The sequence below is a fragment of the Vanellus vanellus genome, assembly GCF_965231255.1.
Source record: "Vanellus vanellus genome assembly, chromosome: 3".
NCBI lineage: Eukaryota > Metazoa > Chordata > Aves > Charadriiformes > Charadriidae > Vanellus > Vanellus vanellus.
This window is the reverse complement of record NC_138907.1, coordinates 31,818,406-31,845,113: the sequence shown is the minus strand read 5'-3', so window position 1 is coordinate 31,845,113 and position 26,708 is coordinate 31,818,406. Positions and strand designations below refer to the sequence as shown.

Below are 26,708 nucleotides of genomic sequence, written 5' to 3'. Positions count from 1 at the left end.
AGTCTCCAGGGCATTAATTCTCCATTTGAGGAAAGCTGGATAAACTCTACAAAAAGTTGGGGGTACGGACCTTTGGCAGCCTACTTCCCAGCTCTTACATATGGGTAACTTTTGTTCTTTCGTTCTTCAAAGATCAATGCAAACCTTTATTTTCTATAAATAATTTAATAAATACTTTTGTTTTACAATGATACAACAAATAACAAATTCATAGCAAACGAGTCACAAAGAATTTAGGATCAGTATACTTTAATAAGGTATCAGTGTCAAAATACATTTCCTTATCAAGTTAAAGTTCCCATACAGTTATAATATTGTCAATAAGAATTCAGCAATATAGATTACGAAATAATTATGATAAAAAGTATGATTAATATTAAGACATGGAATATTTTCTCAGAGTGTTTTAGTAAACTGTTAGGGTATAACATTTTTAATGCTGAAACTACACAAATAAGAAACAGAAGAGCAGTATTCAAGTGTCTTTAATCCTTGAAGCCTTTAAGTCCTTGCCACTGCAAATTTGTCAAATCTGGCTTACCAATTTTCACCAGATTTTGATGCTTACAATATGTTTTTTCCACACAGTAATAACTTCATTTTAGGTGTAGATTATTTTTGGTAATAAACTCTTGAAATATTGCCTACAATAGGGACTATCTTTTTTTTTTTTTTTTTTTTTTTTACATTATGTACCAATAACAAAAGATCTTCAGCTTTTCTAAGTATGTGCGGTTAAGACTCGCTTAACACAGCGAACTCCGAAGTGCTCAATGAACCCAAGGCTCCCTCTCTGCAAGTGTCAGTGCATGATAAAAAGCAATTTTATAAACCAGGCTTCAGCAGAATCAGAAGTCTCAAAAGAATGTATCTTTCTTCTAAGTTTCTGGGCTAGATTTTTACCTTTTGTACGTTGTCACGGTTCCATTTTCTTCAATGAAGCTACAATGATTTATACCAGTGGAGGAAACAAGATGATGTATCCCAACATCTGTTGTATGTATTTTGAAGTCAGAACTGCTCACCTGCCTTTTATTACTTTAATATTTTTGCTGTTTAAATGTGGTGTAATTTAAACTTTCAAATCCCTTTGCCTTTGAAAGCATTCAAAGCATTATTTTTTAAAATACGTGCATGACAACTAATGATAGTTGGAAGGGAGCTCTGAAAATGTCTGGCTGCCTTTTAATGACATTTCAGCTACTGATTAACGTAAGGCGGCAAGTAAAAATGATAGAGACCTGCAAGCCAGCTATTCATCTCACTACACAATCCTTAATTCTTTTTCTCTGCTTATAACTGAGTTAGCCTAATACGCTGGGAAACACTACTTTAACTTTCAGGTTTAATGATTCAATATTGCAGTTATATTGCTAGCTAGCATATAAAATGAGAGAGGGTGGCATTAATCAGAGGTGTTAGTACTGGCCGCTGGTCAGATTCCTGAAGTATCAGCAGCACCATACCAAATACTACTAGTTCTTAGCAGAATCAGCTCTTAAAGTTGTTGTGTCCTACATACAGGAAAAAGTACCAAAAGGTGATTAACAACTGACCCAGAAAGAAATAATAATAAAAAAAAATAAAATGGAAACAACAAAGAACAAAACAAGAAACCCCAACACAAATGAAAACACAGGTCTAAATCCTCCACTGGGGTAAATCCGTAGGGCTCCCTTGGCTGTAGAGCTAAGCCAGGTTAAGGCAACTGAGAATGTGGCTTGCTTCTGAGGGGGGAAAAAAGGTTACAACGTGCAACTTTCACAGATACCCACAAACATTGTCGTTCACCATTCACATTTCTTTCAACAAAGTGTATAAAAAATGAAGGGAATGGGGGGAGGCAGAAGGCTGGGATTTTTCCTTAGTATGCTTTTCCAAAAGTTATTAAAGTTACAATACGATAAATGCTGGAAAACAGAAAGACTCAAAGGATTTCAATTTGGCAGATCAACAAAAAACTGTGGTCGGAGATCAAATTTGTTTCATTCATCTTTGGCAATAAAAATAAACCTTTGCAGTACTGCAGCCAAAGTATCACGTGATGAGGCATTTATACCACAGCTTTTTATAAGCATGAAATTTGAAGAAAATTTCAGAGTATAAATTACAGGTAATGAGATAAGGGGAGGGTAATCAAACTCTCTAAACAACACTTTAATTGCAATAGAGAAAATACAGTAGATGTATTTCTTTATATGAATAATAAAGTGAGTAACTTCGAAAGGCCACTATTTGGTAACGTGAACAGGTTCGATATCTAAGTAAAATCCTGTAAAAGTGTATTGGTATTAGAAATTGTCTACTTGCAAAAATATATTTAAAAACTGAAGCTGTTTTGAACAGTATAGGCCACAGAATATTGCCGGATCACTCAGGTTGCCTGGTCCAGCGCTCTGAGCAGTTCACTGCCCTGCAGAAGCGTAGAGCTGCCCAAAACAGGGACGTTCACCTCACAGTCATATCTTGTCAACTCGGGCAACAAGTAGGGTTCAAAGGAGGGCCCCAGTAGACGACTGGTCATTCCTGGAAGAGATTAATGAAGTAAGTCGCGGTGCTGAGACCAGAGACAGAGGGAGGACTTCTTTCCTCTCCTCCCTCTTCTGTTTATACCAGTTAAATTTTAATTTTGTGTTTATATCAACATGTCTCAAACCACCAGCAGTTACAGGTTTCAGAGCAAACCTATGCATTGCTATGCACTGCCTTCAACTGTTGCAAGTGTGTCACACAGACAGCGTGCAGTTTTTCACCTCCACCCCCAATTTAGATTGTTCTGAGAAAAGAGATATTGGTGCAGATGAAGAAAGCTGTAGTAAACACCAAATTTCTAAATTGACACCCACTCTCCTTCTATATTAAGTGATTGCTCCCCTTATATTAAAAGGGACAGATATATGTCGCCTTTAATTACTTATTTTAACTTTTAGAAGGGCGGTTTGTAGGCTAGAGTCTTAACATGTGCCATACCAATGCTCCAGTGAAGTTGTTTAGTACAATTTAACCAATTCCATCACAGGACAGTAGTATGGATGGAGGGATGACTGGACAGCCAAGGTAAAAAAGTATTAAAATATTTTTCCTAATATAGTACAAATGTAAACATTAAAGTTTCACACTAAACAATAGAACTAATTTTTCATTCTATGAAGCAATGCATATTTGGTTCTTAGTTTATCATCCTCCTCCGTATTTTTTTTAAGTGTTTTCTTTAATGGAATTAGTATTGGAACTAAATACCAACATTTCCCAATTTCTGCATTTGACAGCTCTTACCTGACGCTTTATGAGCTGGCTGGACAGTAAAGTCCTGATAATGGGAACTGTAAAACGGAGGGGGAAACACTCCTGCTTTCAAATTCTCACCAGGACTGCCACAGGTGGGTTGCTGTTGCTGCTGTTGCAGTTGATTCATTGGTTGGCTCAGACCTCTTGAGTTACAGACAAATTCATCTGATTTACGGAGTAGGGGGGGAAAAAAAAAGTTAAATTAAGCCAGTGTAATAATTATAGCAGATAAATCTAATTCAAATCAAAGTGATCCTTGGTGTGACATTCACAGGCCATAGGCATACCTACATCTTGTCACAAAGGAAGCCCAGAAACAGCAGTAGCTCTAGCAGTAGTATTGCACCCAAGGTACGCTTGTGTAAGGAAACGCAATGTTGTAGAGAGAAAGTTATCAGTTCTAGCTCTGAGATGTCTGCACCTTGGATCAGCATGAGGTAAACCCATCCCCATTAAGCTGATCTCTGTTACCTCCAAAGCGAGGGTGTGAACATACATGAAACCATCTACCCAGTAGTTATCAAATGTACGTTAAATTGTTCAGCCCTTAGTGATACAACCTGATCTTTAATTTTAGCTTAGTGTAACATTTACAGAGCTTATTTACATTTCCTTTTGAAAGAGTTTTTGTTTCTATTGAACCTGTCTTAAAATTGTGTTTTGTTACGTAACATTGCAAAACCACTTTCTTTTGTCTTACCAGTAAGAACACTTGTGCTGAGAGACTTTTTTTCTGTAACCAAGGAACAGGTTTCCCCTTTGAGAAATTTCATTCTCTTCCACATTAGTTGAGATGGGTTAATGACAGATGGATCTCCCTAGAATGTGAAGAAAAGCAAAACAAATAATTACACCGATGACCATGGTAAGTGCGAAGTTGAGAAGGGAATGCATTTCTTATGGTTACCCCAGTCAGCTGTTGCAATGCTTGTTCTTCATAATCCAGTTGTCGTTTCAGTTTCAAACTGTTAGACAGTGCAATTCTTGCTGGGTTTACATCTATGCCTCGTTGCCCAAAAGCATCTAAGGGCCTGTGGAGAAAAGATCTCTGGGTGAGTGAGCAGGGAGGCAAATCTAAACCATCTTGTTCATTTATACAGCTTCTTCTTTCATTTAAAGTGTCTTTGACACATGACAGTGGACAGACCTCAAACGTCAAATGTTTTTATCTCCTTTTGCTAGTCATCCCACAAGCTTCGGCAACTTTTGACTTTTGCCATCAAAGACTAATGAAAGTCCAGCATAAACAGCCTCTAGCAATCTCCAGACAGACATGAAAACACTGTCACAGACATAAAGTCATGTGATTTTTAAGGACAGGATATTGAGAGCCGCACCTGTCCCCTTGCTTTGCATACTAAACATGAACATACAGGTTGCTCTTTGGGGACAAACCCTCTCTTTCCAGATGCATATTGGGACATTGGTATTTCTGGCAACAAGAAGAAATCGCAGAAAGCCAACTGCAGCTAAACTGCACAGCTTCACGTTTTAAAATGACCATTGCACTTTTGTGTATTTCTTGAATGTTTGAGCATGACTGACACTGAAGATCCACACTCTGCATGCTATGCAAGAGCTACAGAGCAACTTCTAGCTACAATAGGAAACTTCTAGGACTGTAGCCTCTGGTCTATCTCTCATCTCATACTGTTCACATGTGTAAGGAGGTGATAAAGGAAAGAAGGGCTGTAGGAAAAAAAACAACCCTGTAATATCAAATCTTAGTTGTAATATTTATGTATGCCAACAATAAAAGTACTGTCATCCCTCCCTCTCCCCTATTTTCTGTTGTGCAAAAAATATGTGGAAAATAAAGTATGCATGGATCCCAGCTTACTGCTGGACCAGTATGCCTTTTCAGAATGTTTTTTTTATAACTGCATAAAGTTATGCAGGCTTTGCAGAATTACTTGGGTAATCTTTACCTGACCAGCAGGAAATCCATTCATGCATCCTTACAGGCAGCCAAAAAATTAGCCCACTTCTGATTCCCCTAGACTGACTGCAGCTGGGAGAGCACCATGCTCATTTCCCCAAAAGTGTAGTCTGATGCCTATCAAAACAACTACTCCAGCTGAATTGAGAAAAAAGAATTTTTCGGTATTATGACCCTCCTCTCCCCCAAACATTTTCTGAGTAAAATACAGTTCTACCCCTGAAACTCTTACCTTTTTTTATATATGGGCATGCTGGGAGAATGCACTGGTGGCCCTGAAGGGGAGCTTGATAGGGATCCTGAGTATTTATCCATGAGTCTCCATTTAGCAGGAACATATTCTAATGGGGGATCAGGTGGCCACTGGGTGTTTGGTCTTCCTCCCATCGAAGACAGGGGAGTGCTGGCTTGGTCATGGTACGGTGGCAGTGATGACCTATTCACATTGTTGAAGAACACCGATGACAGGGACCCATGACCAGGGTTAATGTTTTTATTTGATAGCTGTGGGCAATATTTCTCTGGGAGGAACTGGTTCTGTGAAGTAGAAGCAAGGGGTTGGAAGATGGTACTCATGCTACTTAGACTCTGCTGGGTGTTTTGTGCACTTTCAGAGAGAGGATGTTCTTCTTGGCAGATTGGGCTGAGCTGGAAATCTTCGCCATCCATAGGAATGTAAGGAGCCAAAGTTTCAAGGTCCAGTTCATTGAAGTCAGTCTGCACAAAAATAAATTAAGTTGATAAAGAAACTAAAAGTTAATAATAGTTGTGGCAGTTAGTGTGATATGAAATACTAGTAGATGTGAAGCTGAAAAATCGCTGTATGCCAAATTTACCTACATGAAAACTGGCCAGCTCCTATTTAAAGATTTTATTTCTATGACTAGCATACATGTTTCATCATATCATCATCAGCAAAGTAAGACAACAAACTGAAGAAAAAAACCTTCCAGGTAAGCAGTATTTGCTAAAGCAGCTTGCATGCAGCCTGCAACATCACCATGATCTGAACTAGATCTTGTGTTTCATTAAGCTTTGAATAACTTGTCTGCCAAGACTTTACGACATGTGGCTTGTAGTTCAACCTCAGGCTTTTTTGGGCTAAAATAGAAAAAACAGCTTTCCCATAACCCAGCTACATGAAAAAAAAAGTGTCTAAAAATGCAAAAGTTTTAAAAAATGTAGTTGGAAGGACATTATTGCACTTAGGTCCGTTTGCTTCCCCCCCCCTGTGGAGAACTAGTCATATTTAAATCATATTTAAATTCATTTCTCTTGGTGTTTGAACAGAGCTGAACAGAGAGGGAAATGAACGTGGGCCCACCAGTCAGCTCATGACATGGGCACTTTTCTAACACTCATTTTTCCCACCAGACAAACCTGCTGATGTGGTGGGACACACCTGTGCAAGCAGATGCTGAGTCTGACAAAACTGAAGTTTGCACATGTCAAGTCTTGCACTGAGTTTGATCCTGATCCGTGTTTTCCTCCTATCTGTCCCCTCTTTCTTTAGCTTTCATTGTTGTTTCTGTGTCCAAACCTAGATGAATTTTCTCTGGGATACGGACTACAGCCTACCTGTATCTTGCTAAGTCTGCAAATTGCACTGGCAAATTGAGGCACCTCATTTAGGCCCAAATCACCCCAAACTTTCCATAGGATTAATACAAGGAGATGAGCGTAAGGTCTGAGCTGCCAGCCAGCTATGCCTGTTCCTTTCTCTTAACTATTAAGAAATAGAACATAACAAAGGCGTTTCAATTAAGTACCTAAAGTTAAGCAGGCTGAATCAGGCCTACACTTTTTATTCACCTGATGTAATGTTATAATAGTGGAGGATTAAGAGGGTTATTTACAGAGGGAATTTCTACACTTACACCCTCACTAGAATGCAGGAGACTGATACTTTGTTACTTTATGTGCAAGTAATTGTCTCATCTCTCTGAAATCCTCCAAGAGGTAAGACAAGCGGAATAGCTCCAAAATGACAGTTTTCATTTTGTAGTTAAAGGAGGCATGTGCTATGAGCGGCATTTCTTTCTCATGTTGAGGTTTTGCAAGAATTAGTTTATTTATATTTTGTTCTAGAAATGATGTTTACTTGGTAGTTATTAGGGCAGATTTAAAAAAAAAATGCTCCTACTTATATTCCTTATCCAGTCTACAGAAGCTTCCAAATTCTGAACACTCTCTGCTGCTTCTTTCTTCTTAGCAGTACCACTACAGTGACACCCCAAGGCACTTGCTTCAGACAGTTAGGGATAGAAATTTACACCCCAGCTTTTAAAAGCGTACATTTTTGTTAGTGTTGTGCCTCAGAGTTTTGGTGTATATGTGCAAATGCAGTCTGCGTGTATTTTACTATATCTGCACATACAGCATGCATCTGTACCACCTGCTAGCAGGGGTCTGATTTTTATGGCTTTTGGAAGAGATACAAGTTTCTTACCTGGGAGTTGCACTGACTTTTTGATTCTGTGTCCATGGCAAAGAGTTTTTCAATCACCTCGATCTTAAGATCTTCATCCACAGAACTGTAGTAATCTCCTGGGCTGCTTGGCTGCACAGAAATAAGAATTTGCTATAAGCAGCAAGACAACCACAGTATTGTCTTAACATCACGCAGTTTATACTATGCTATTCGGTAACAGAACTTTCCTGTGATACCAGGCTGCACGTATAGCATCCTCAGAACCCAAAACTGTCCACTTCTATCATTTGCTTTTCTCCAACACAGGATTACTTGCTACTACAAAATTTGAGAGCTACACTGATTAACAATGGCACCCAACTCGGGAACCTAGTTGTTGTCTTAGTTTAAATGTTTTTTTAAATGTTTTTTGGCAATTCAGACCAGCAACATGAGATGTACGCTCTTAAATGCCTGTGTCAAGAAGGGAGATGCTTAGCACTACCTCCTCAATGTCTTTATTAAAATTGGACATCCTCTAGTAAAGGCTGGCTAAGAGTGGCTCCAGCTCTTGGGGACAATGCCCTGAAAGCACATTCATTCTTCCAGTAAGGAACTCCACAGAGCTGCTCTCAAAAGCCCGACTTGGGTAAAGTTTCTGGACAAGAGTCCACAGCTTCCAGTTAACAAACAAAAAGAGGCCATACGGGTCTGGGGCAATGTTGCTAGTGACCACACCATTTTACATTGGCTTTTTATTTAAAGCTAACTCCATGAAAGGTGGTAGCATGTTCATCTACTAGTTGTTTTATAGGTTATAGTAATTATTGAGGGACAGCTGGGAGAAAATGAGGATTGCAATGTAAAGGCAAGATGCAGTTCCTATTAGATGTTTTTGCTATTGATTCTTAAGATATCTGTAGTATTGGAGGGATACAGATACACTGGGCTTTGTTAATAAGCAATGAGACAGGACTTCTGACAGGAAGCCATATGTTGATGGGACTCTCATACAAAACATAACATGCGTTTTGTTTTAAAGCTCGTCTTACCGTGGAACAACTACTGTAGCTGCTTGCACTTGGAGTACTGCTGCCAGGTGCAATCTGAGGCATTGTAAAGGATGGTATCGTCAGCGTTTCACCTTGAGCAGCGTGGCTTTTCACTTCCACTGGCCATGCTTTGTTTGGTGTCAAAACAGCACCGGTGAAGGCAGGGGCTTCCTCAAACTTCTGCGTCCCTGCATGGAGTTTTACCAATATTAATGGCTGCTTTTAGGTTGTGCTGTGTTATGATATAATTGCAGCTATTCATTGAAAGTAAACACTGCTCTGAGTTGCCATGACAATAAGTTGGCATAGACTTAATACATGTTGTTTAGTCAGCAAGAAAGCCCGATTCTGCTCTCATTCACAGAAATTTTCCACTGGTGTGAGCAAGTGGGCTCTTATAGCCATTACTCCTGATTTGTACGCACAGCAAACAGACCTTGTCTGTGAAGTTTCTAAAAGTAGGCTCATATGTGGTTCTTTGTTGCATAAAAGTTATTCGTACAAATACTAACCAAAATCCAGGGAAATAATGGCATCGCCAGGTGTTGGTGCCAGCTGAGCAAGTTCTTCTGGTTCCTCCTTTAACTTAGTAAACAAGAAGTCGCTCTTCTCTGTGCCAGGGATGCCGCTCTCGTAGGTGGTGCCCATTGTCAGCAGGTGAGGCTTGAAGAGTGATTCCGTTTGGTCCATGGAGAACACAACATCGTTCTTCTCAATTTCACTAACAAGAAAACAGGTTTTAGGTATTTTGCACTCTAAAAGGAAAAAGATGCGGGTAATGTAGGCAGTACAAACTCTCTAAAGCTGAGGCCTGTTCGAGCATTTTGGCCTCTCTCAGTTGCATGCCAGGCTCTCGACAGGCGAGGCACAGTTCCAGCGTTGCTGAGCACCACCATGTCAGATGACGCAGAGACTGTGGTCAGGACTTCTGTGGGAATACTCGGGGCTTTGTTGCTCTGCTTTTTAAAGGGACGTAGTCAAGGCTATAATGACCTAGACTATCACTCAAATAAGGATTTCCTATTTCGGCCCCATCTAGGACCAAAAATACTTGAGTTTTGCCGAACAGAAGCAAAACTCCTGGTTGGTCCTAATTTTTGAGATGGAAAACAGCTTCTCCTAGCAACATAAGGTACAACTGCTACTTAATTTTATATCTCTGTCACAGCATTAGAAAAACAAGACATATTAGCGGTTGTGTTACACAACAAAATCTTTACTGCAAGCTTTATACTCTGTTGTATCAGCAGAGCAGCCACTCTGCAGAAGTGGAAGGCTGTGGTGTATTTCAACAGCGTTCATGGGAACGGGCATGCCACATTTTTCATCGATGTCTAACATCAGTAAACAAGACTGAACAAACATGACTAAACCGATTTCAGAAAAACAACACTGAATAAATAGACCCTTCAGAAGTTTCTCCGATTACTGCATTTCTTCCAGCACATGAATACATACATAGGTTTTTCTGTCTCAGACAACTTACCTCAGCACATAGTTGACACAGACGATACACTGAGGCTGTAGGTTGCGCGTATTGTAAATCACCGTCCCTTGAGTCTCCAGCCATACGTATCCACCATGCTTGGCAAGCATACGGTACTGGCCCGTCACTACTTGACCTTTTGTACACACTGAGAAAAGGGGGCAGAGATATAAATAATGCAGCAGGACAGAAACACGCAAGATGTAACATTTGTTTTAAATAAACCCACTTCTGCGTTTTCATTATGCAAAACTACACTAAGACATTTGTTAGCAAGGATGCTTAACTTTGGGAAAATGTGGCCATTTTATACGTTAATGGGGATGTTAATTTGAGGTCTCAAGATGCCTGGCATTTGAGTTCTTTAGAAGGTTTGAGTATTCAGAGTGTGGGGTTTTGGTTTTTTTTTTTTGCATTTAATTAAAGATCCTAATTGCCCCCCAAATAATCCTTGCTCCCTGTTTCTTGAAAATCTCTGTTCTAGAAGTGCCTCAGTTTAGGGTCCCAAGCTGATCTGTAGAAAAGTGGATTTATTTAGGGGATGGATAAGACCAAGAGTCAGATTATTTAAAAGCTATACTCACAGAAAAAAAAATAAAAAATCTCACGGTTTACATCTATACCTATCTCTTTTTATACCTTAGAGCTAGAAGCTGGAGACATCAACACCACAAATAGAGTGAAGGTGGCACTAGTGCAGCGTTATTCTTCAGAGCCTGAAGAAGTAATATCACTCGTAAAAAGGTATCAAAATTAAGAACTGTAAATGGGACTGTTTTGCCTAGGAGAAAAAAAATAAAGCTCAACTACTGTATTCCTCTGTCTGCTTGAACTGTCTTGTTCCTCTGCAATAGGTTGAAATTAGCAGCCTAGAAGTAACCAAGACTCATGTGACAAAATGTTTATTTAAATTGAAATGTTTTTTTGAACTGGCCTGTGTTTTTCAAGTACTAAACCGACAATACTACAACTCCGGTTTAAAGCTTCATCTAGATGTCTGAAGGGTGAAATCCTTCCCCCTCCCACCCAAAATATTATTTTGTAATATTTGAAGAGAATGAGTTTTCAGTATGGAGCTCTGGACTTCTGAGGTGTAGTTTATCATGCCGTGTCTGTTGAAAATCCTTTCCTAAAAGTAATGAATAGTCTTGTGTAATTCAAAGTTGTCAGTTAAGGAAAAATATTGTCGATATCAATGGCAATAAAATTCAGGCTGGAGCACGCAAGCAGTACTCGTACTAGTAAGAGTTTGTATTTGCAAGCAGATGTAGTTGCACTGAGTAGCAAAAGTGGGAACTGGCTCAGCTAAATCTTTCACCACATTGGCAATCCTTCATTTAAAGAGCTTTTATGCCTGAAGACAGTATGCCATCAAACTAATGCCCTAAAAATGCCATTTGACTCAGTAAGGCTGGAAACTTGATTCTGCAGTCTTTGTACAGAAAACTTCCTTGTGAATGTGGCCACTAAGAGAAGCTATTTATTGTCAGTGTCTCCTGCATCGCCACCATACAAACGTACAAATCCAGGCCTGTGAAACGCAACAACTGTTTTGCAGATAATTGTTGCTGTGTTTATCCTTCTGTCTCTGAAGTGTGTTTGTTTTCTTCCTAGGAGTATTTAATCATCCTTCATTTAATTTATTTAGACAAAGTAGAACATTACTTTTATTGATTAAATACTTCTGGTGGAACAAAATCAAAAGGCTTTCATTTCAAAGTGGTTTAGTGACTGGACTGTTCTGCTCTGCTTGTGAAACATAATTACACTGCTTCCTAATCATCAGCTCATCAATAAGAGTCACAGTGTAGGCGCCTGTTACATTACAAAGAAGCTTTTTACTGCTTTAATCTTTTTTATTATTATTATTCAAAGCATGTCATGTTCTGATATAATAAAGTACAGCAGAATCCCTCCGTGGGGTAATCTCATAAATTACTAATACACTTGTAACTGCTGGCTTTGTTATCAACGCTACATTTAAGGTTCTGCCTTCAGAGTGAACTCCTCGCTTTGCTTTTTTTTTTTTTTTTTTAAAGTATACATCACCTATATCTAGTTACAGAACTAGTAACTACAGTTACCAGTTACAGAACCGGTAACATCTCAATGAAACAGTCTCCAATTATATTCCTTATCTTTGGGTGGAGAAAAGGGGAAGGCAAAGATGAATTTAATTGAACACAAAAATTGTTTTTTAATTGCTGAGAGACACTTGAGAAATATGATTCACTTGGAAGGCTTGTTGAACTTCTGCTATGTACTACCAAGTGGCAGGTCCCAGATGGTGACATTCAGCTCCCCACTGAAGTCAACAGCAAAATACCCGTAGGCTTTATCGGCAACAAGACCAGACTCTAAATGGAAGTGATTATAGATTATTAATCGCCAAATTGGAATATATAGCTCTGCAGTCAATCTTTTGTGTAGATTTATGTAACAAGACAGAGATTTTCATCTTGCTTGCATAACATATGAAAAACTGGGTATGCTAAATACTGCCAAACACATTCTAATCTTCCATTTGATGATGACTAATTAAGACTTTCGTACTCTATATGCAGATATACTTCCAGCCAAGAACACAAACACTATTGGGGCTTGCTTGAATGTGAGGTTGTTATTTCACCTCAAGACAAAAGAAAAACAAACAACAGACAGCAGCACAGTAAAACTGCAATAAGCAGAATTTATCACTAAAATGGAGGAAAGGGAAGGACTTCTCCTTCTATCCAAGAGAGTCATTTGAGGTTTTTCTCCCTCTCTCTTCAAATTTAAGACTCCTTCCTCTATTATTTCCCATGCATATTTACAACACTAAATGGTTGGCATTGTCAGAATCGATGACTGTATTATTGCATGACTATATACTCTCTACATAAAAATTACTGTTTAACAAACGCAAGTGTGCTGAACATTAATTTTGAGGTGGATATTTCCAGGTATAAATGAACAAGGCCAGGAAAAACTAATAGGTTCTGTATAGCTACGTGCTAGGGAGAACTAGTAAGTTGTGTATAAGCTCTATACCTGCTTGGTTACTCTGCGCATTAGACAACATGTCAATGGCACACACTATCAAACCTAGGTGTTTCCTATTTGGAAGGCTTATGTGTGTTTTCTCAAGTCACAGCTTGCTGTCACTTTGCCTTTGTGGTTGTTCTCTGGGATGGCAAGAAGCCTTACTGTCCCAGAAGACACAGGAAGTATTTATCTTAGAAAAACTAAAGGGGTCACATTTGCTGGCAATGTAAAGCGATGGTTCTGTTGTGGGCAACAGCGTTTATCCCAGCCCAGGCTTCAGTCCTGTGCTTCCAACGGTAAAGATCATCCATGTCGATCCTGTGCTATCATAAACACTATGGAACAGTTTGATCCTAAATATTTATAGCCTGTGCAGTGCACAGTGCCTTGAGCATTGCTGCTGGTATAAACTCACACCTCTAGGCTTTCCCTTACCTTCATTCTGCTTCTCCATCAGTCCTCATGCCCAACAGCAAAGGCTTGTAAGACATGGCCCTTTTCAGTAGGCACAAATGGCATCTAGACATAAACTCATCACTACATAAGATGAATTCAATTGCTAGAGTGAGGAACAACCTCCATCAATGCGTGATCAAGATGAGTACTGGAAACTCTCCAGAAATCTTGACATGGACAAGTCCCAACTCAGTGGTCTCATTTAATTAACTAGGGATAACCAACAAGGGCTCAGTCTCTCACTCCTGTTGCCAAAGAGACCGCCAGCTCTCATTTCATTCCCTCCCTGGTGTTGTCCCTTTCTTAGAAATGTAATACGACGATTCAAAAGCAACAGTGCGACATACCCACTGATTTCTAAGGATGACACTCAATAGCCCAGCATAGGGTATGGACATCCTATCTATGAATATCACTAATTCCTTTTCACTGTTAAAAGCATGAACACATTACCTAAGAAACAATTTTAAGAAATACATTCCCAGACAACTCTCAGCAAGTACAGTGTGATTTTTTTTTAATTTCTTTTATTTCCTTTTTCCTTTTTTTTTTTTTTTTTTATTTAAAGCAGCTCTGGAAACAGGATGATTCATACCAACACTGTTTCACAGCACACAACTTTAATCACTGCCAAACATTCTTTCAAGTAACATTTAAACTCAAAGCTGTCCTGAATCCTTGCCATTAGAGCTAATGCATATTCCCTTTTCCCCTTAAGGTCAGACAGTTATTCTTTGCTGCAACTTTTCTCTGGGAAGTACAGAAATACTTTCTGTAAGTCTATTTGGTGGGCAATTCCCCACAGACATGACCTAAGTCTCAGTCCTTTCTCCTGAAGTCAGAGATCTTGATCATAGTAACTACAAGGTGGGGTTTGGGTTTTTTTTTTGGTGGACTTGTGGACTCCAGTCTAGGAGCTTTGCTTTGTTTTTATAAAAAGAGCAGCAGCAGACGTTTTAGTGATGTGTTGCTGAGAACTCTCCCATACACTAACTCAGTGGCTGTAACAGCCAAGGGTGGGAAATGTCATTTGTGTACTAGTGCTCCATGCTGTCCCCAGCCATAGTGCCAACTCTAGGGACAGAGACTGAAGATTTAAATCCAATAAATTTAAGACATCTTATGTGTGTGAGAGAGGAAACATAACTGTGTGGCCTGCTGAAGACAGGGAGCAGATCTTGGCTCTGATCTCTGCTCCCGGAAGAATTTGGGTACTTTACATTAAAAACAGCTAAAACTGGCAGTTCACATAGGCATAAGAATAACAAGAAGAAGCTGTTCCTGACAGTATATATTATTTGTATAATGAATATCCCTTTTAGAAAGTCTCTTCGCACATCTGTTTTGGGTGGGGAAGATAGTTGTTATTTGGTAGCAGAAGAAAGACATTAAAAAACACACTGCAATATCCCTATTACCCTTTACAGCTGCTCTTCCTGCTGAGCCCAACGGCACACCAGAAGGATAATACCAGCAGTAAACACACTTCTCACCAGGCTAGTACTGTCTAACTCAGCTTTTCAAATTTTCAGCTGATCCTTGTATTGTCCCTTAGAGATACAGTGATTCTCCTCTCTACCATCCAAGTTTAGTTTTAATTATAGCAAAAATCAGACCCTCTGGAAAGATCAGCAGCAGGTTTCAGCTAGACAAGCACAGTAACCTGTAAGTTTTCTTGCAAAGTGTAAATACTGTTCTCGGAGAACATCTACAGACAAGGCACATTTGTATTTTCAAGTACTTATTGAGGTACCTGCAAGCTGTGCTTTACGTGCAAACGATGAAGAAAAATAAGAATGTGACTTACAGTTCTGGTGACTCTTGGTCATACTCTCCGAGTCCAAGGCATGGTAGAACTCATATGCCGAACGGCCCAGCAGCTCCTCTGGATGGTATCCAATCAACTCTGTTATTCTTGGTTAAGAAAATACCAAATATTTAAAATTGAGGTTGCCTTTGCTTTATACTTACATGTGTAGGGCAGCTATCAGCTCTAGTGCTTAGACTAACAGAACTAAAACCACAATATGAGAGGTTCTGAACTTCCGAACACAGTAGAGGACTTCTGATCACCTTCTGAAATATTTCCATCTTCAGAATGAACTGCCTTTTACTACTACTGGAATAAAAATTCCTAGGGATGCCATTACTCGTGTTGTAAATTTTCCTGGGCCTATTGCAGAGTACCTCTTATAGAAGCTCTCAGCTGGAAAACCTTGGCTGACAAAGTTCTCAAGCTGTACGCTACACGCAGAAACTCCCAACTACCATCATTCTAAATCAAATGCATGTGAGGGGAGTAGCGGTTGGTACCATCAGGTTTCAAAGTATGTGTGCATTCAAAAAACATACATAAAAGGGTTAAATCACTACTTTGGATATTGCATTTAATAAAATAAAAATGCAAGGTGAGAAATTAAGGGCAGTTGAAAGAAAAAAAAAAAACAGCTCTTCTACTTAGTGTTTCTCAATTATATGAGAACTTTAGCATATGGATTAGGTTACTTGGGTGACTAATCCACAAGCTAAGCAGGATTTTACACAAAGAAAGCTACGATCTCAAAAACTAGACTTTTTTTTTTTTCCAGAGCTTTTCTGAGTACTTAGGCAAGGCAGGATTTCTCACAAGTTCCTGAATAAATGAAAATAGGTCATCAAACTGTGCAGATGATTTTCTCTAATGAGTGGGTGGAGGAAAAGGGTTCTTTTTTCCTAAATTTAATCTGAAATACCATCAAACACAACTTTACAGGAAACATGGTTAGTAAAAAAAAAAGAGAAAAATCCTCTATATACATTCAAAATCAAAGATACCGTATCTCCTGGGAAAAGAAGGAAATGTTACTGTTTTCAAGTCAGCCACAATACTCTTAGATGCCTTTTCCTAGCTTTTAAACTGCAATAACAACCTGTAATGTTGCAGACAGCAGCGTCAAAACTGACTCCAAACTGACTGCTAAGCTGTCATAAACCCTGGAAAGCCGGGGGGGGGGGAGGGTGTGTGTGTGTGTGTATGCAAAGGAACGGTCACATCTTGCAGCACATCACTGCCATCGATGGTAGTGCCCAAGTTCTATGCCTCGTAACTAACTCCCTTGGAAAGGCTTTATCTGCCACCAGCACATTTGATTAGTGGCATTGCTACTTTTAAGAGACACATCCTCAGGTTTGTGTACTCCCTGGAAGGACAGCCTTGGCCCAAGCCCTCCAGACACAAGCGTGTCTTTACAAGACAGACATGTAAATACTGTAAAACAAACAAAGCAGGAACATGGCATTCATCTCCCACATCCCCCTCCAGCAAGGAAGACACATAAGATGGAACTATTTTGTGTATGGTTTGAACGCCAAGGTGTTGAGTCAGCTTTTCCTTTGCCTCCACAGAACTGTACAGCTAATACCCCCGGGACACCTTGGTTTTGTCACTCTGAAAACTACTCTCTGTCCTGATTTCCACGGAATGAACCTGGGTTTATAATGGTTTAGCTGAGCAAAGAATGCAGTTGGTTTTATTGGGTTCCCCTGAAGACTTACTCTTCTGTTTATGTTTGCAGTTTTATTTACGCTTACAATTAGACCGATGAAAGGGAAATTCTTGAATCGGGTATCCAAGAGTTGCTTTTTTGACTCTCTTCACTGTCAAGCTTCTAAGCTGATGTTCAGCTGCACCCCAGTAGTCAAACTTTTCTCTGAAACCACAATTGCTTTTTCTTTTTTAACGAAAGCAGAAGCTCTCGTAATGAGTTGGTCATCCGAGCTGAACCATCAGGAGAAAACAACAAATACGGAAGGAGCCCTAATAGAAGTAAGGCTCCCAAAATACAGTTGCTGCTTGCCTTTATGCAGTCAGCTGGGACACATTGGTGTAAGTGGCCAGAGGCTTTTGCCAGGACCAGTGTAAATATACAGTCTTTAAAAACAGAAACTATGGCCTTTGGTTATATAATGGCATAGTATCATAAAACCATCCTGGTTAGTTTGGAGCTCATCACAAGGGGAAGGCTTTTAAAATTCAGGAAGTTGAGGATTTACTCTCAATCCAGTCATTGGGAGCTGAGAGCGCGGGGGGGGGGGGGGGGGGGGAAGAAAAGGAAACAAAGATAAAGGGGAGCGGGGGGGAGTGGGAAAGCAGCATCAGGTACCCAGCAGCACCAATGAAAATCCAAAACCACATTACAGCCTTCATGGGTGTCAACTGTGGAACTGAGATAGCAAGCAAAAAACATGCATTACAGCAGGCTGAGGGACTCTTAACTCTCACCATATAGGAATTGCAATCTTTATGTCAAAGTGTTTATTGCAGTCCTGTAATTCCCCTCTCAAATTGCTCCTCACTGTTCATAACGAGCACCCTCACTATAAAATTACTTTTCTTGTCATTCCATGGCACAGAATGACGTGTGGTGCAATCCTGCTGAGACAATGTCAATTATAATTAGATCTAATGTAATCCTGGATGAAAGTTATTTAGCAAGTGGTGGGTTGATATGTTTTTACTACAACCAACTAAAAAGTATACAGAAAGATAAAAATAAGGTATCAAAGAATTACCCACAAACCTCACAACATTGGCCAAATTCTAAACCCACGCCTAGTAACAGTGAAATACTAATCAAGAGTAACTGTTCTAAAATAGTTACTTTAAAAAAAAATAGCTTAACAGCCTCTACGCCCTTGTTAACTGATCTGTTAATCTGTTACCACTATTCAGATTCATTACGTTTCTCTTTAAACACTCCTGGGAGTGAAATGATTTGTTTAAAAATTATAGAATGTTTCTTTCTCCCATCCCCCAAAACCCCCTAGAACTGGCTGACAATGTTTACTAGATAAATTTTCAAATACCACTGTTTCATAACAAACGCCCTCTCTCCAAGAATTGTTAGCAGTATTGTTTTTGGGTGCATGCATTGGCAGATCACACCTTCCTTTATTCCTCCTCTGGTGCTGCTGCTGACCCTGAAAAGCTTAAAAAAAGCTCGTGGGCTACAGGCAGTGCAGGGCTGGAAATCAGATTAGCCAATTCCATGCCGCATTATGCACCAGGGCCGAGGCGGGCAGCTATCCCCATCTCCATCACACTCGTCCCGTGACCCTCCTGAGACGTTCATGGAAGAAGACTGGCCACAGCCAAGAGCCTGAACAGCACCTGGGCCAGGAGGAAGTGAGTGGTTCAGCGTAGGTCTCAATCGAGCATCACTTTGAGGGTCACCAGTGAGATGCACCCTCTAAACTCCACGTGCTTTCCCCAGAAGCTTCTTAGCAATACAAAATGTCAAGTGAATACACAGAGGACTAAGTGCAAAGGAAAAAGCATCCTACGGAGCTAGGAGGAGGAGGAAGACGTAACTAAGAGAGTCAGAGAAATGTATATGCCCCGTGGGACCAAAGGGTCATTTACAAACCTGAGTCCAGAACATAATACTTCTACTTTTGCTTAGACACCAGACAGAAAATTGCTCTTTGTGCAAGCTGTGGAATGACAAAATTGGAAAACAAACTGTATAGTGGTTTTGGATGGCATTCCTGCCATGGTAGGCTTTGTGTCTCCTTTGCATTTGTAAAAGCTAAATTGGTGCCAATTAGAAGGACAATAATATTTTTTGTTGAAGATGACAGGTGGCCTGAGAGGCTGTTTATTCTCCCGTTAACCACTTGTTTCTGAAAACACAAATACCTTTGGGGGAATCTTAATTTTGCCAGACTGGCCCTTCAGTTTTTTGAGCTAAACTTGTCCCCATGATGTACTGAGGTCAAAATCTCAGAACCCGCATTAAAGAGGTGGGCAGTAGCCCTCCACAGTAGCGGATCTGTCCCAACTACCGCTACTTAAATGCTCTTTGAGCACTACTTCAGTTTCTCTTAATATACCCATTTCTTGGGATGTGCAGTAAAGAGAAAGTTTTGTGCTTAGGGTACACAGTGGAGAAACAAGAGATCTGAATCCTGTATTTCTAGATTTGTACAACTTTGCCCTACTTTATCTCTTTGAGAAATGGCAAAGCAAATAAAGATCACTGCTTCAAAGCCTAATCTCCTAAGAGAAGATCTATTTCAAGTGGTTTGGTTTTTCTTAAAATTGTGCTTTTCTGTCTCTTTATAGGTGCACAAAGCTTTTTATTGTATACCATTTCTTGAGTTAAAATAGTATTGTAGGAACCATTGGGACTGAGAAGTCAGGTTCTTTGTGAAAGACTGCTGTAATGTTTACTGCTCATAAAAAAAGAGCCGTGTGTATATTTGTCGGGCTGTGTGTGGACTCTGTGTGTGAGGGTGTGGATCTCTTAACAAAATCTTCCTGTATTCAAACTGTTACCAAGTTATTGAAGTTAAATTGGTCTTGACGGGAATAAACAAACAAAGTTATACTTAAAGCAGAATGAGTTAAAAAAAAGAAAAAAGAAAAAAAGAAAAAAAAAATCCCAACACCGCCACTGTGCTTGGGGTTAAAGCGCTCTGCCAGCCTGCTATAGAGAGGGCGGCAGGGCAGCGCGGCAGTCCCACCAAGTACCCACATTTCCTCTCGAAAACATTCATAGCTTCTTCCACTCTAACCCAGGCCAAAGAATAAAATAAAATGCAAAATCCTGGGACCCCTGTCCACTCCTCAGAGGAATGGCTGGCCTGCTCAGGTGTATCTGCCCTGCTAGGCAAAAAAAACCCAGATGGGTACATTAAAAACTGCACCCAGACTCTGTCTCTCCTACTTGTTTGGTCTATCTAAATGAAAGTTTTGTTATTAACAAAAGATGTTGGCTATGTTTTTTCTTAAATATGGCATATACCAAAAGCCAGTTTTGCAAAATTTGGATCTTTGGCTTCAGATATCATCACTGTTGTCTCCATACTGCGTTTTCCCCCTGAAGAGGGATGGAAGGACAGGAGGTCCTTTCAAATGCTTATTTGCATTCTCACCTAATTTAAAAATATTCCCCTAACACAGGTCAAATAGCAAACACATTTCTGTTTTACAGGGACATAACTGGAAGCACAATACAACTCCATTTCATCTCAGTCGGGTACAGCCTGGATCCCACATATACATTCATACCGGGAGAAACCTAACTGCGACCAACACTATCAGCATTGCATCTTCCTGCACCATTCTATTCTGAATCACCACACATCCCCTCATTGCTCCTTTTTCTTCTTCAGCTCTTCCGTTAAAATGTTCCAATCAAGAAAAGGCAAAAAAGACTATAACTAATTCCTTGTAACCAGGAACATACAATTCCCCAAAGCAAGCCATGCCTTCAAAGTAATGGGGAACATACGTTTTTCAGTGTGCCACTGCCAGAGAACTGGTTTTTGACACAGCCTCCAGAGTCGCCGCCTGCACATCTCGCCCCGTGTGGAGTAGATTTGTTTCCTTATCCTTCTGTCCCTGCACGCATGCTGCCCACAGCAATTACGGGTAAAGAGCGCTTCCCTCTCCCCTCCCAGCACCCCAGAGAGGTCACAGGGATGAAAGGGAAAAGCCACCACCACCCACAATGCCACGTTACCCTCCCTGCTTTCAAAACCCTGGTCCCCTCCAAAACACAGCGTATGGTTTTCCTTTGTTATGCATAAACCATAAAGACTGAGACTGCACGCGCTGGGACACCTGAAGGAGTTTTGGGGTTTTCTATCAAATTCGATACAGTTTTCACTTCCGTTTTGTGGATTTTTCCACCACAGAAACATAGAGTCACTATTTGTACCTACCCATCACCCCCGTGGCTCTGCACGGGAAGATACGCCGAGCATCAGCTATGCCACCAAGGTAACAAAATTGCCTTCATACAAAGACTTGCCTTTTTTCCTGACTAAAACACCTTCACTGGCAATCTCCCCAGCACAAAAGCATTGTGCAGCTGAACCAAATCCTCGCTTGGATTTTTGAATTGTACCACTGATCAGCATTTCCGTATTACAGCTAAAATAATCCTTCCTGTCAACCACTTAGCCAAGATAAGTGGAGCAAGGGAACATTTTTAAATCGCTCTCCAGGAATGGCTGAAGCAGGCCTTTAACAGGACAACCTATTTTTATTATTTGTGTCTCTCAAACGGTTCTTTACAGGCTCATCACCTTGCAAAAGCTGTTTTAAGAATACAAACATATCCCAGCTAACCACTGGCAAGTCATAGGCCCATATATATAAATCATTTTTCACATGGCAGCCAAAAGAACACAGGCACTTCATGTCAGCCACCTAGTTACGAAGTCCTGAAAGGTAGCAAGCCTACATTTTACGTGTTGCTTTGTGACAGACAGAGACTATGAGCTTTCCTAAAGAGACGACAGATGTGATCCTCATTTTCCGCAAGGATAAATTTCAGCTTCATGTACAAGGGCAGCTCTCTTTGGTACCCACGTAAGCTTCACGCTGAAGGTGGATGCTTCCATTAGTAAGGTCCAGCATAGCTGCCATTCATTAAGGTACTTCCTCAGAAATCCTAGAGTTTCTTTAACTGAATGCTTCAAAAATAAAAACTTAATGCTCCATGGAAGCACACCTGTCCACGCCAGATGAACTGCAAAGGGGATACTCTGATTGCTGCCCGTGCCTGCTAGAGGAGGCACGCTGGCCTCAATGATATCAGCCCTCAACTGGAAATACACAATCTCTTACAGAGAAACAAGCGGTGTCAGCCCTGCTGCTTCACTGCCGAAAGGCCAGAGTAGATTGAAAAGGGTTTAGGCATCTGACTGGCACATGCTGCTTCACCTCCCCCGCTCCTCAGCCTGGATTTACATTCCTGGCATAAACTGCACCTTCAATATAATTTGTCTGGCAGCACCGAATTTGATAAGAACAGCTGAGTGTTTTGCATTTTGATGTGTCTAGTGATGTGTCGCCTGTTGGAGAGAAATCAACATCCCTCTGGGAGGGAAGCAAGAGCCAGGAGGATCTGCTTGGAAGAACCTGAAAGGTTCGTGAGGTCTCTTCCTCCTCTGGCCTGGCTGGCTTTTTACAGCTTTATCATCATCTCAATAAAACATGAATGAAACATCCCACCAAAACTATCCAGCAAAAGACGTGCTGTTTTGTTGCCTGGTTTTAAAGAAAAATCTCTGAAATTCCCTACAAGTTAATCCTCCAGAGGAAGCTGTTGTATTTCACTGCCATGTGAAAAGTTTTCCGTGTAAATGAACTCCCACTGTTTAAGACCAGGCATAATATGTCATTCTTTTTAAAATAAGTATGTGTATCTTTAATGCGGTAGTATCAGTCCCTCTAATTCTCATTTATAATTGCTTCTGCATCAAGTCTGGCAGAGACATGTGAATGATGCAATACAGAAAAATCCTCTGTTACTCTCCTCTAGCTGCTGAACAGCCCCTGCAATTCAGAGGTATGTTCTTTTAATAATGAGTCACTACCATATCGTTGCTTCCCCCACCCCCAGCAGCAGAATCCTATTGATATCTCAATATTTGCATCCTGAAAGTACTAACAAGAGAAAAAAAAAAAGTCTGTTTTATTGCGGTTACATCAGAGGACATTTCTAGCTACAGCACACTTGCTGCTGAATTCTCAGAGAGGTCAGAAGGAGGTCAGTCACAAGTTTCACACGTGTAATCTAGCTTTTATCCACAGCTGCTAACACTGCTAGTTTATATGGTTGCTTTATTGCATTGTTTAAAATAATAATCTTACTTAGCACAAGTTTTAAAAAACTTTTGAAGGATGAAAAAAATAACCAAGATCTCAATCCTGTGAGTTTTTGTGTAAGATGTGAGCGTATGTATAACCCCATTGATAACCCTACAGACCTCAGCAGTTGTTAGCATCTCTGAATTTCAGGAGACCAGTTTCATTAGACAGAAAACTTCGTATTAAATTCAGGGATGATCTCATAAACTTAAAAAAAAAACCCAAACAAACACCAAACCCAGAGCAGTACAGACAGGACTTTCTGGGGAAACGAGGAACAGGAGGACACTTAATGGGAAAGGCTCTCTGGCTCACTCACACGCAGGGAAGATGGTTACCACAATATGTATACAGAGAGAAGAGGCAGGCAGTATGAAATGCTGCAGAGAACCTCGGGGGAATCAGGGAGGTGGAGACAAAGGGGATCACCATTTTTCCACTCAGGCGGGAAATGCGGGGAGTGGAGAACACAGCCCCTCATTTGACCCAAGATCTTCCCCTCCCCTTTATTTCGCCACTAAAAGGAGCAGATAGATAACCAGCAAAGGTTGTTTGCTTTTAATTGAGCAAGAGGCTGCAACCCCAATTCAGAGCTGCAGATGCTCTGGATGCTTTAGCAATTCTTAGTTAATCTAGAGCATAAAGTACTTTCCAGCTAACCCATAACAGCATCCTGGGCCAAACCAACCATAAGACAGTCCTTGACTAAGGTCTGTAAGGCATGTCGTTTGAGACGTTCTCTAAAAAACGAGAACAGAAATCCTGTGTACTCTTTAGTCTGTTAAAACCCAAGAAGCTAATACTTATGGCTCTAAGTTGCCTCATCTTCTGCCAGTGAACTTGAATTCCTCACCGAGCAGGAGGAGGAAATACAGCAGGACTACCATTTTGCCTAAACTGAGATTTGAAATAGATTAAGTGAGCCACTGAATAGCTGTCTTGGAAACAGACTGTACTTTCTTCTAGTCCTTGCTTACCAGGTCCACACAGGAGGACATCTGGGAGGACTGCTTGTTTTGTTCAAGAAGATAGGAAAAATCAGTAGAGTTTACCTGTCATCACAGTAGGTAAATTTCATGTCCATGCTATGGCGACTTAGGAAGGTCTTGCTGTCCAGGGGGATATCGATGTTTGAAGGGTGCTGAATAGGCTCACACATTATTATAAGGCAGGTGAGAAGAGGCTCTTTATATCCACACAGACTGTGAGGAGGGCAAGTGTTATACACTTTAACTTGTCCAGTGCAGTGCAAAACCTGAAATAATGATTTTTGAATGAGACACAAACTTAGAATGTACTTTCTCTACATGCCAAAATGCCTTTTTACATAAAACTTACTTATTACGGCTAAAATACGGTACCTTCCATGTGGCAGACTTGAGGTTAACAGTTCTGCCTCTGTTGGTAACGGTGCATTTCATCCTCATGAAGAAGTCACGCTCAGTTGACATCTCTTTGCTTTTCTTTCCAAAGCCTGGACCTGTATAAGGAAAATGGCAAATGAGTTTTCTCAGATTTGCTTCTTGATGTCTTCTATTTATAAGCATAAAGAATTTGATAGAAATAACAGACTCATTCTCAGATAATTTACGTGCAGAGACCATCAAAGAAGCATGGACCATTGAAGAGCAGTTTGTAGAGCTCAGACCTAAAACTTCAAGTGGAACTTAAATGGGACTTTGTGCATTTAAACCTATGCTTTAGCTTGCAGCACATAAATCTTTGCAAAGTGTTACAAGTGAAAGCATTACGCCTGTCTTAATGTGATGAAAGGAAAGCACTAAACAAACGGTTCTTAGCGCTATCATATATAAGCAATATTTGGCAAAACAAAACAAATCTGCAAAGTATTGAATAACAGTTTATGATTACTCTAGGAATGAAAATTCCCTTTACCATGACTAACAGATCTCTACTGTCAGCCAATTTGATTATTTAAAAAGCGAACAGTGACTCTTCATTATTACCATTTTTCAGACTCAGATTTTCTCTAATTTCTTCATGGTCACATGGATGAGTGAAGTCAAAAATGCTGTGTCCAGTTAATTCCACCTGTGCAGAAGTAAGAACTATATTTAGCCAAATAAAAGCAACTAATTGTATTTATCTGTTTTTAAACACCGCCTATCCGGGTGAAACTGGTCAGTAGAACTAAGTGCATCGACAGGATGCTCACAGACACAAATCCTGTGACCCTGCCTTTGTTTACCCTATGCATAACTTCTGATTTTCTTCCCAGATCAATTCCCTGTCTTTGGATTTGCACGGTGCAGTTAACAGTCAACACCACTGGTTATTTTCAACACAGAAGGAGAAAACCCCCAGTCCACAAAGCAGAAAAGGAGGGACCGAAAAAAGCAGCTCTGTCCGCTCTGTCCCACAGTCCAAGGCAGAAGTTGCATAAATGCCCATTCTCCTCTCCACAGCAATACGTAGGAAGGCAAGTTTGCAGTCACCAAAGAGACTACAACTTTGACAGAAAGGCAGAGAGACCCCCCCCCCCCCCACTGTTGTTTAGTGTGCAGGGTACCTGCCTGAGAAATAAGACATTTTATTTCCAATCTTTTTTGCAGTGACACGCAGCTGTTTTTCTGCATTTAGGCATAGGACTCGTTTCTAGGAATTGTATTACAAAGACAGGGAAGTGTTAGGGAACAAGTTACCTGGGTAAGACCCATGTATTTGTTGACATTCTCTGACAAAAAGATCATGTCTCCATCCTGTGTCACCACGGCAATAAATCCCTCCAAAGCTTTCAGGTACAAGTTGTCCATCTGCTGGTCTGCCTCTAGTTCATTCTCGTTGTCAGCGCATACTGAGAAAAAAAGGAAAAAGAAAAAAAAAAGCATGTATAGTCTTCAGCACCCTAACCAGCCTTTTTCAGCGCAAGCACGTCCAGTTACAAGGCAACAAAATATTTTTCTGCTGTTAGGATTTCCTTTCCACGGACAACTTCTGGTGGGGCCCTCTCAACAGTGTATAAAAGTGATCTTATCGCTAGAAAGGCAGGAGATATTTTTCTAAACTTTTTGGCAAATGCAGTAGACCCTCTATTCATCTTTAGTGTGTTTCTGGAAGATGAATTTTCAGTAGAGAACACCTATATATCTAACACATCTTCTTCGTGCACATTCTTTTGGCCACATGCAACCTTTGTCCCTCCTAACAGGCACAAGGTATAGGGCAAATCTTACAGAAGGTAAGTAAATTTGTGCATTCCTAACAAATGTCTAACGAAAGACTTTTTAATCGGGTCAGGTTTTCTCAGAAGTTCAAATACTGTTCCTACAAAGCGTGCCTAAATAGACCTCTCCACTCAGTATGGAGCCGTCTGTTGAACTCCCTACGCGCCAGTTCACCAAACTGTGACAAGCTTTGTCACCCACCTACGCTTCTCCTGTCCCTCAACG

General features: G+C 40.4%; 1 protein-coding gene across 2 annotated transcripts in view; it reads right to left on the bottom strand.

Moving 5' to 3' along the window:
- Positions 1-232: 232 nt before the first annotated feature.
- The window catches only part of EPAS1 (endothelial PAS domain protein 1), an 82,677-nt gene continuing 56,201 nt past the window's right edge, over positions 233-26,708 (bottom strand). Inside the window, exons 3-17 of one of the 2 annotated variants that reach the window (XM_082480201.1) lie at positions 25,962-26,113; positions 25,266-25,350; positions 24,890-24,952; positions 24,660-24,778; positions 24,351-24,553; positions 15,463-15,569; positions 10,176-10,323; positions 9,202-9,410; positions 8,690-8,877; positions 7,677-7,787; positions 5,460-5,944; positions 4,196-4,319; positions 3,989-4,106; positions 3,277-3,453; positions 233-2,526 (exon numbers count right to left, since the gene is read on the bottom strand). In XM_082480201.1, the coding sequence (XP_082336327.1) occupies positions 2,375-2,526; positions 3,277-3,453; positions 3,989-4,106; positions 4,196-4,319; positions 5,460-5,944; positions 7,677-7,787; positions 8,690-8,877; positions 9,202-9,410; positions 10,176-10,323; positions 15,463-15,569; positions 24,351-24,553; positions 24,660-24,778; positions 24,890-24,952; positions 25,266-25,350; positions 25,962-26,113 (2,441 nt within the window). In that variant the 3' untranslated portion in view covers positions 233-2,374. The remainder of the gene's footprint in view (positions 2,527-3,276; positions 3,454-3,988; positions 4,107-4,195; positions 4,320-5,459; positions 5,945-7,676; positions 7,788-8,689; positions 8,878-9,201; positions 9,411-10,175; positions 10,324-15,462; positions 15,570-24,350; positions 24,554-24,659; positions 24,779-24,889; positions 24,953-25,265; positions 25,351-25,961; positions 26,114-26,708) is intronic. The other variant, XM_082480202.1, reaches the window with a different exon arrangement.